The 12,235-nt window shown below is 19.7% G+C and overlaps 1 protein-coding gene across 1 annotated transcript in view; it reads left to right on the top strand.

The window, feature by feature from the left end:
- LOC105368114 (netrin-B) overlaps positions 1-10,512 on the top strand; it is an 80,665-nt gene extending 70,153 nt beyond the window's left edge. Inside the window, exons 5-7 of the mRNA XM_011507029.1 lie at positions 6,746-6,814; positions 9,517-9,727; positions 10,198-10,512. Coding sequence (XP_011505331.1) covers positions 6,746-6,814; positions 9,517-9,727; positions 10,198-10,342 — 425 coding nt within the window. The 3' untranslated portion in view covers positions 10,343-10,512. The remainder of the gene's footprint in view (positions 1-6,745; positions 6,815-9,516; positions 9,728-10,197) is intronic.
- The last annotated feature ends 1,723 nt before the right edge of the window (positions 10,513-12,235 follow it).

Here is a 12,235-nt window from a genome sequence, read left to right as displayed (position 1 = left end):
GTTTCACAAAATGGTTTTATAAAAAGAATTTATATGAATTTCAACTTTTTTTGTTGATAATTTAAATTTATCGCTCTTTGTTAGAATTTTTGCAACTACAATTAGAGAAATAACAATTTATATATAGTATATAGTATAAATACTATTACTATATATATTTATTAAGGCAATAATTTTATGTAAAAGAAGGATTATATGATTACAGAATATATATATATATATATATATATATATAACTTATATAATATATTAATAATTCTGATATATAACAAAATTCCTGAAAAAAATATTATTTGTATTTAGTTGTATAATAAAAATACAAGTAATATTTTTCATTTAATAATTAGCTTAATATTATTATAAACTGTAGTTATTAAAAACATTTTTTATTTTTTTCTCTACTTTCATTGCATGAAATTTCTGAATAACTTGTATTTCACTGTAAGCAGTAATTGAATCTCAATTAAAACATGTAACAATATAAGGTAATATTATTACAAGTTAGTTTTTAGAGTGTATTGTATAAGACACTGAAGTATGTGCCGCAATTAATAATGACTAAAGACTAATAAATGTATATTTATTCATTCAGCTGTACACTTAAAATTATAGTTTCGTCACATAATTATAATATCAGACCCCTTTAAATTATTATATTAAAAAATATATAATTACACGGATTAGATTATAAATTACTTCTAATACTATATATTATATACTTCTACTAAAAATAATATATAATTTATGTGTATAAAATAATTATTATTATGAAAGAAAAGACAAAGAAAAGATAGCTGTAAAAAACTCAATAGTTCCCATAAGGTTCTACTTGTCGCAGAATTTTTGTTATCACGAACATTTTTCTTTCTTCGAAATTACTGCAATAAAAAAATAATCTTCGAGTATTAAGTGCTATAGCATTGAAACATTCCTTGTAAAGCATATTACTGTTCCATTCTAAAAAAGAGAAACCGAAAAAAATGTACATAGAATGGAAAAGAAAATTGTACTCATTATCTTATAAATTTGTATATCTCTTTATATTTATAAAGAGATCCCAAGATTTTTAAATGAATTTGAATTATATCTAATGTTTAACTGATAAATGCTTAAATTACCTTTATTATAACATTTAAAGTTTGCAAGATTTTCATTAATTTTTTTAGTATATTAAAAAAAAAAAAATTTATGAAATTAAATGTTTTTGAAATATTTTCAATTGAATGAAAATTATTTTGAACCAATATTAGTTATATTTCTATTTTTATTTTGAATTAAATCTATATTACTAAATTAATAATACATATTTTTCTTGGTATTTATATATAATAAATATACTTGTTAAAATTTCACATATTTTAATAATAACAAAATATTTGAATAGACATTGCTACTAATATAATAATTAATTTGTTTATTATAATAGATGGTATAATATTAATTCAAATCAAGTGTTAAAAAATCGTATCTGTAATTTTCATATTATAAAATACAATTTTTTAGAATGAACTTTTAACAAAATTAGTCACGTATTTCATTATATTTTAATTTACTCAATAAATCATTTATATTTTAATATTTAAAAAAAAAATCTGTTTCGATAAATGTTTTTGTTTTCAAATATAAAAAAATAACCTGATAACTTTAATCACATGATTTATTAATTATAATAAATTATAAATAATAAAAAATTATAATAAATTTTTCGATATAAAATTGAACATTGTATTTTTAAATTGAATACAAATTTAGTTATTTAATATTTTATTTTTGTACAGATTACAATACTTTTAAATTTTTAATTAATAAAATAAGAGTTCTTGTAAATTATTCTTGTATTTATTATTAACAAGTTTATATATTTATGCAATATGTACGTTACTTTTACACTGCGTATGAATATTTAAATACATTTATTGTATAAAAATGAGTTGAATTTGACGCATCTTTCTATTTTAATGAATTATATAAAAGTGTTTTATATAATTTAAATATCATGTAAATAATAGATTAAATAATAATTAAAATAATAATTTAATATTATATTTTACGTTATAATACGTTTATTTATAATAATAACCATACATATATTTTTTTAGTATTGGTTAAAGACTTTTCTGGTCTTTTCTGATTCTATGTAAGGTAGACACAGCCATTTCTGTTTAGAAAATTAATTTTTTTTTACTAAGTTCTAACAAAATTAATTAAAATAACAATTGATTACTTAATATTTAAAATTTTAAGAACTGCATAATACATCGATGCAGCAGTTGCCGAAGATAAAAACGTTAATTTATGTAAAGTGTGCAGAACCATTATTTTGTCTTATAAGTAATAATTGGAAGGTCTAAATGGTTTTATTGAATTATTTTTGTTATTTCGATGAATAATTTATCATTATTTGTCATATTGTAACTATATCGCAATTTTTGTAAATAGTTTTACAAATGTATATTGTTTACTTCAAATTGTATTACAATTTTTGTTTCTATAATAATTATAAATTGGAATAACTAATATCTTTTTTCGTATAATTTATAAATATTACACCAATTATACAATGTAGATTTTTAATATTTTTTTTTAAATATTGAATTATAACCGTAAATGCTACTGTAGTCGAATTACAGTATTTCAATTAAGTATTTTATCTCAGGTGAATAACAATTTTCAATGAATCTTATATTCAATTTTATTCGTTAAAAAGTTATCTTATAAAATATTCAATAAAACCACAAAATTGATTTAATAATTATTAATGTGTTATGAATTAATTGCAAGTCAAATTTGAGAAATTCTATAATATTCAGCAATATGAATAGTATATAATTTAGCAATAGGCATAAAAGAGAAAGTTTTTTGTACTATAAATGTATAGCGAAATTTAATTTTCACTAGTCTTGAAATAAAAAATAATTCTAGACAATTAATGAATTTATACACATTTATTGATTTAATTATTAAGTAATTACATATTACCAAAGATATATAAATTATGCGCATTACATTTTAAAATTGATAAAAATCAAATGAGTATAGAGTGCTATTAAAGTATATTTCAACTAAAACTTATAAAAACATATTATTTATACACATATACTAAACAGTAATTTGTTTAAAACATTGAAACAGAAAGGTAATATTATACACTGTAAAATGATACTAAAATATGGATAATGTAAAATTTTCCTGATGAAAATACAAAATTATATTGGATAGAATGTTAAATAAAATGTTAAAAAGAAAAACAGTTATTTTACTGCATTTGAAATTTCAGCAAAGTCAGTAAAAAAGACAATGGCACACTAATAACACTATTCATATTTTATGAAGAGATTTCAGAAACTTATGAATAGTACGTTTAAAGTAGCCACTCAAAGTGTAATCGACTCGAATAATCTAGAATTATGTTGAGATTATTTACTTTATCTTCTAGCACTTTACATTATTACCAATAGCAACTCATCTAGTTACCATCTAAGGTAAATTATTTTATTACATTGAGAAATAAATAGTGTTAATTAAATAAATCATTTTCATTATTATTATTCTAATTAACGATTGTAACTAAATTTACCAGTAATCGAACCGTGTATTAAAGATTTTTCTTAATTTCCTTTTAATTTATAATATATTAATTAATTGAAAATTAAATACAACTGTTATCAAATAAGTTTGTAATTCTACATATTACAATATGTGTTTTAAACAATATTAAATATTTAATGCTTTCGATTACAATTTTATTTAAATATATAAATGTATGATTTACTTATATTTTATAGTCTTATAATTTAGATTAATAAGTTCGTAATTATATATGCATTTACTTTTCTTCATTTTTCCTTTGTGTATTTATATTAAATTTCCGTTGAACTTTTACATGTAACATGTAATTTATTTCACATTATTGATAGCAAATAAAAAATATCTTTTAAACAATGCTATTAATGTTTTTTCTTCTTCTTATGTTATGGCCCGTGTTTACATGAATATTCAAAGAAAGGAAGATCCTAACCGATAAACTGTAAATTACTACTAAACATTATATAGTTTAATATTGAATCTATTACATATTAGTTTATAAATATTAAATATTATTAAAATACAATACATATTAATGAAGTGCTGAATTTCTTACTATTAAATAACGTTATATTATTACTATTTTATTTTAAATTATTATTATAAATTTAATTAAACGAAATCGATTTAGTTTATAAATTTTATTTATTAGGCTTTCAAAATAAAATTTGAATTAAGAATAGTTAATTTCATTCAAATAAAAAAAAATTTTATTTCAATTTATTACAAAGAAAAAATATATTTATCAAAAGTACAATCATCAATTATTCAGGATATACAGTTACTTCTTTCATATTCGTTTCATTCTATTGAGTTCTTCTAAATTCTGTTATTTTATTTTATTCTTTTTTTCATAACTTAAAAGAATGTATCCGTGGGTTATTAATTCCATATATTTTATAAAAAAATCAACTAATATAATTTGCATGAGCATTAACAAATAAGTAATTTGAAATTATTCGTTGCGTAATCACTCGTTTACATATTTATTCATAATTTGTTATAAATAATTTGTTTATAATTCTGCCTTTTTTATTTTATTTATTAATTTAAAACAATATTATTATATCTAATTTTGAAAATTGTTCTGCACGTATATATCAAGTTTTATATTGTCAATCATAAACATCCGCTTTCACTACTGCGTTTTAATTTTTATTCAAAGAATATGTCTGATTATAAATGTTTTGGCAGGTGATAGAATAATTATGTTAAAATGAATTATTGTATATTTAAATTTTAATAGATAAAATTAATAAAATAAAAATATTTATTAATAAAAAAATGTATTTAATAAAGATTTTCAAACAAGTGTTTTATATATATCTAATAATATTAAATATTCTGTATTAGTAAATGAAATAAATTTAAATAATTTATTAATATTTTTAGATAAAAACTGAAATTTTGAAAAAAAACACGGAGAGTATTCATTTTTTAATTAATAGTTTCACTAAGGTGTCTTCATATGATATTCAAAATATAAAACTGAACATCTAGGTAATATCACATACATAAAAATATCGATATATTTAACATTTCAAATATTTTAAAAATAATAAATTAAAAAGTCAATTACTTAATAAAAGTAATAAATTGAAAATAAAATTGAAGGTAGATTATTTGAATTTTCTAATAAAATTGTTTTATATGAATATCATTCAATAACCACGTTGAGCCGACGAAAAAAATGTATTGGAATTTTCAAAACTTTTCAATTTTTTTGTATATATATATATAGCCACATGAGTAAAATAAAAAATCTTACCGTCAATTGGAAAAGAATTGATATATTTCAGATGCATGGACATTTGAGAAAAAGAATCTCAAAATATACATACGAATAAAAGTTACAATCTTTAAAATGTATAGATAACATATGAAAACTATCAATCAACATTAAGTAGCTATTTAAGTATAAAAAAAAGACAAATGAAACATCAGCATCAAAGAAAGCATATTTAACAAAATAATAATGATTTATTATTTATCAGGCATCAACAGAAATCTACATTTACGTCTTAAAGAACTGAAAATTTTCAGCTTCAGCAAAACAGTTTAGTGACAGCTTCGTACAAGTTAGACAAATCATTGTAGAAATGTTACTATATCACCTATCAAGAATTGAACTAAGCATGTAGCTATAATTTTATATATGCTCTATTATTCGATAACAAAAATAACGGAAAAGTTATTCTATAAAGTATCTTGGTTGAACTTTGACTCAGTAGGTAATGTCAACAATTTTTTAAAATTTTATAGCAAATTAATTGTGCACTTTTATAAAAATAAAGTTAATGAAAAATGAAAGAGTAAACATAAACATTAGAAAAAATTAAAATAAAGGTTTAAAAAATACGACAAGAAATAATGACGGAGCAAGCTATTGACAACAATTAACTCGCAAAATTTTCTAATTTAAATTGAATATTTAGTATTTTCCATTAACGATAGATTAGTACTAATAGAGTTTTATCAAAATTATTATTACTATGAAATATATTAACAAAATTAAGAAAAGTATTATCTTTATTTATATTTCAATATATAAATAATTTTTTAATCGAATGACAAAATACATTTTATTATTATCATTATTTATCTATATAATATATTATTATCTATAATATATATAATATATTATTATCTATAATTTATTATTATCTGTAAGTGGTAAAACTGTATTTAAACACGATTTAAATTGCAAAATTTAAATTAATTGTTAATAATTACTTTTACCCAAATTAAATTTTTCTATTCTATTTTATTTTTATTTGTAAAACAAGTGTAAAAATAGTTGATATTAATAAAACAAAAAATTTTGTTTTTTTATTTGTAATTTTATATTTTTAATTAAAAAATTATTATTTTTTTTAAATTATAGAATTAAATTGTTCTAAATCAATAAATATATGAATGAGAAAGTTTTTTCTTTATTGACAGTTACTGTTATGTATTATTAATTAATATAATTAATTAATTGAAATTGTATTGTGGCGTTTTTATAAATAGTAATGCATGTTTTATTAAATGCCCTAATACAATAATGTTATATTTTTCTTTTATAATGTTTAAAAGAAAAAAGGTATAAAATAAATCGATATCTTGATAAAAACTTAAGTTCTGATATATTTAATTTGTTGGTGTTTTTATATTCCAGAACAATGCGGTAAATGTCGGGCGAATACACGAAAGCTGAACTTAAACAAATACTGCAAAAGAGATTACGGTAAGTTTTAAAAATATCATTGATATAACATAAATCAACTAAATACACCAAACAAAAATAAATAAAAACATCATTTTTGCTGTTGATTGAAGAATTGAAGATAAATACAAAAATATAGTATACATATATAAAAATGTAAAAGTTTACTCGGAAGTTGTACTTAATAGTTGTTGTAGATGATAATTTATAAATAAATTACAAGAATAAGCAATTATAAGTTAGAAAAACATTTTATTATATTTTTTAGTGATTATTAAACCAATTAATCCACTTAATTTTTGTAAAAAAATAATTTTATATAATATTTTATAAATTACCTTTAGTATAATAGAGAATTTTGTAGAAAATAATTTCAATTACTTAAAAAATGAAAACTGATGAAAACCATAAAAATTTTCATTTTCATTAATTTTATAAAATTATTGGATATATAATTTTTAGTGTAAGAACTTAAAGAAATTCAATGAATAAAAAAATTATGTTGATTTTAAAATGTTTTTTTTAACAAGCTAAATATAACATTAATAGTTAATTTTATTATCTTAATTATTTATAATATATAATTGCATTACTTTAATTATTTAGAAACTTAATTCATACAATGACAACGTGTGTTACAGAATTAAAATGTTTGTTACAAATAAAATTGCTGTAACACCCTAGGTTTCATACAAAGGTTAAAACAATCTTATGTATACTAGGTACGTTTATATATTATAATATAGAACTATAAAGAGTGTTATTGTTTTATATAATTCTATAACATAAACAATACTTTCAATAAAAATGATAGTTGATATTTAAATATAAAAAATGGATTATTATACGATCCCTAATAAAGTTCTTACGATCTACTTCACTAAAATATTTTATATTAAATGTAGTTATGAAAAGTAATGATATTTTATTTTAAATAAATGTACTTTGTACATCGTAGTTTGTATAGAAACTTGTGCAGGTAGTTTCTCTGATTAAGTTCGCTTCGCATGAATGCAGACTTGCATGGCTCAAATTAAAAATGATTCCCCAGAAACAGCTCATGTAAAATAAGTGTGAGTCATGATCAAAAAAAGAGGAAATGATAGTGCAGTTGATAAACATGATAATGTAATTAGTTATGACTAGAATAAGTAGTGCAAATCTATAAAATGTAATGTCACGTATTTTTCGTCAGGTACATTGAACATATCGTTGATATAAGTAATAAACAGTTATTAATGTTCGAAGTTCCCTACATAATTCAACAATTTAATTATTCCTTTATTTATTATTATTGTAAAAGCCAATGTAATCCGCGGCACGTTTCATAAGCATATAAAAACGAACATAATATAATATTGTTTTCTTTTAAATTAAATAAAATAAAAATTTATAATTCTATGTAGCTCTTTCAAGTCGATAATATTTGTTGTAAATATTTGTTCATTGATAAGAATAAAATGGATATATTCCCGATACACACAAAAATAAGATAAGAGGAATGAAATAAGAATGGTTATATCTGTTAAAGTACATATTAAAATATAATAAAGACAGATATAAATAATCACCAGTAAAATGAACAATGAAAAATATATGATTTTAAGTTTTAGAACATTTAAATTCATGTAGCTTAATAGATGGATTCGGGAGTTAATAACTCTCTTTTTTCCTAATGTAACAATTTGGATGCTTATTTAGTAGCTATAGATAATACATTTACTTTCTTTATCGTTTGAATCTTTTTTAATTGATCAACAATACAAATCATTTTGTATATATTTATTCAAAGTATTCAAATAATTAATAATACATTAAAATGCAAAAAAAAAATAAGAGAAATCGACAGTAAAAATTATTATATTTATAAATCTTATAATTTAATAATTTATTTTTATTTAATATTTTATTTAATCATATATTTTAAAAGCTTTTCGATTCATTTATTTCACAATAACTTCTCTATTAAGCTCTTAACTTTGATCGTTAATTCTGCAATCCAATATAAAATATTGAATTGTTTTGTAAATTATAATTTTTAAAAATTGATAAATGTATTGTATAATATGTATAATGGAATCGTCAATAAGAATTAATAATAAATATATAATAATTGTTTTCGGATAAAGTTTATCGTTCTTCATATATGAATATTTAATTAAATAATTAATATTATTTATTTATTATATTAATTTATATTAATATATAATTTATATATAATTTTTCAATAATGCATTTTATAACGACACAAATAATATATATTTATATATTAGAATAATAATAATAATAATTCCTTTAAAAATGTATTTAATTTCTCATATTTTTTCTCATCTTAAAAAATACTGTAAACTATTATTTTTTAAATTATTTTTTAATTAAAAAAAATCGTTATCAAATGACTAATGTAAATATTGATTGAGAAATTAGTTATATATGAGAACAAATATCTTAATATAATACAATAGTTTATTTTTATTATTATATTATATTATTATATTATTATATTATATTTATTATTCCATATTTATTTCACAAATTAAGAAATCAGCATTTTATAAAAAAATACTCTTATCTATAAATCATATTATTTAATTTACAAAATTTATATTAAAGTCAAACAAATAATTATATCCATCTTTCTCTTAACATTTATTAGGAGATAATTTGAATTGAATTGTAGCTTGAAAAATAAACTAATAAATATAACAAACTTTCACATGTAGCTCTGTTGGCTCGAGTAATGGACAGATACAAAAAGGTGAATGATGGATCATCAGGATCTTCAAGCTCATCAAATTCCTGGGTTAAGTTCTCTGTGAATGTTATGATGATTTACAAAAGAAATCGAGATACAAGGATTTCACGGGGCCCAACTCCGCTTTACGTGCATGCATCTGATCTTGCATGCAAGTGTCCGAAGATTAAACTAAATCAGTAAGTATATAATAATAAGAATAAATAAATAAGTAGGAAAACATTTTTATTAAATCAGAAATACATACTCAGTATGTTTTGATATTTATTATATTTTTCTTTAGATTATGACAAAGTTATGATCTTAATTATTATAATCCAATGTGTTTAGTAAACTTTTTTAAATTTTAAGTATACTCTGTAATTCTTAATATTGTTTTGAAAAAAATATATTCATTAATGTGATCCTTATGATCTTTATGATCCTTATGATTCAGTTAATATTCATATTTATTAAATTTGAGTATTTTTATGTGTAATATTCATGAATTATTTATACAGAATTTTTGGTTGATGTTATCATATAATTCGTAGAGTCATTTATGTCATCATTTAAAAATTTTTTTATAATAATAGAAACAATATAATCTAATAATATAAAATTCATTCGTAAATTCATTTTAAAATTCATTGTATTGTATAAATTTTAGGTCATACTTAATTCTCGGTATGGAAAGCGACAGTACTGGAAAGGATGGTTTAACATTTACGGAGAGGTCTATCGTGATTGAATGGCGCGAAGAATGGAGCCGCAGGATGCGTCGCTTGCAACGAAGAGCAAAATCATGTCATTGAAAAACCATGATTTCTTCAAATCTACACGTTTGCAAGATTGCTCGCAGTCTCTCGTAATACTTACGTAAATTACAGACGAATACAAGCATTTGCATATGCCACATTAGCTTCATTGATTTTTTTTAACGTAAAAATTAACTTAAATTTCAAAAATACTTAAAACAAACAATATGTGCAACGTAAGATTTTTACATTTATTTTAAATGTATAAAAATGATATAGAAAAATTTTTTTATTTTACTACAAAATAAAGAAAAGAATATCATATAACGCGTAAGCACAATAATACCGTTTAGCATATATATACTTTTATTTTCTTCGTGTATAAAATAAGATTTTAAAAGATAGAAAAAATAGAAAATATTAACAAAGTATTCGTTTATAATCACTATCTTTGTCATCATCACCACTGGCACTACTACCACCATCACCATTACTTTCATCTTTATCATCATTATCATCATTAACAAAATCATTAAATGCATTAAAACTTAATTTATATAAATAAATAAAATAACAAATTATTCCAATATAATTCATAGTAAATATTAGAACATTATAATTTTTTTTTATAATTTTTGAAATCCTTTTTCTCTTTTCTCTTTCCTTTCATTAAAACATTACTATGTATTTTAATGAAATATTTTTAATTTCTTTCTCTTACAACGACTTTAATTATTTATTATAATAAATTAGCGTTCAGTTGTTAATTATGCGGATCACTATAAATAAATAACTTCTTTAAATTATCTGCATTCGGTAATGTAGATTTTTTGTACATTTTTTATATAAGTTCGTAAATAATTATGGATAGTTAAGGATTCAATTTCAAAATATAATCCACTATTTCCGTAAGAAGAAAATCTCGATACATTATAGTCATATATTGACTTATAAATTCAAAATTTTAATCACCTTTTAGATGAAAACAAAAAATTATTATATATGAAAATCCTATATGATTTTTTACTGAATTTCTTACTGAAATCGATACTAATGATTTGGGTAATATTAATATTATAAGTAAGAAAAGGTCTTCATATTGATTAATCTTTTCTCTTACATTCTAATTGATTTGAAAAAATTTTCTAGTATAAATTTCCATATAAGGATATAAGAATTCACGAACATATAGTAAAAGGTTATTAAATGAATGACAGTGCTTTTCTATGCATTTATAAATTATCGAAATAATAAATTATAAATGGCAATAACGTGTTTTAGATTATTATGTTTAGGTTACTTCTAATTAAATTGTTAGTTAATATTAATATTTAGTATTACTTAAATTTCAATAAATTAGGAACTCTAATATGTACAGAATACGAATTTAAAATAAAATAAAATTATCATTAATATATTGAATATTTTTGAAAAATTAATCTTTTATTTTATACATGTTCGATTTTATCTATTTATTTTTCAAAATAAAAAATTTTTTAATGTACTAGCTTTTACGTAAAACTATTATTATTGCCATAAACTGTATTGTAAAACATTATACAATTACTATATAAGTTTTTGAAAGACGTAAATGTTTTAGAAACGGTATTGTTGTGTTGTTATATATTTAGATTATGAATATTTATAAATAATGGGTTGATTTTTATAGTAATTACTTATATTAAGTATATATATATATATATATATATATATATTCAATAGTATTACATAGTGGTATAATATAAATTTTTAAAATTAATTTGTCATAATATTTAATTAAACAGAATAATTATTTTAAATTACATAATTATTGGAAAAACATTATTTCATTGAAAAACTTAGTTGATAATTAAAAAATTAAAAATACTTTATAGTAATTTTTCGAAATAATTATTAATCAATTTAGTAATTACGAATTTAAGAGTAATTAATCTCTTTTGAAATAATATA

The sequence above is a fragment of the Ceratosolen solmsi genome, unplaced genomic scaffold, assembly GCF_000503995.2.
Source record: "Ceratosolen solmsi marchali unplaced genomic scaffold, CerSol_1.0 scaffold6, whole genome shotgun sequence".
Lineage (NCBI taxonomy): Eukaryota > Metazoa > Arthropoda > Insecta > Hymenoptera > Agaonidae > Ceratosolen > Ceratosolen solmsi.
Note: the sequence above shows the minus strand (reverse complement) of the source record. Positions and strands in the feature narration are given on the sequence as shown.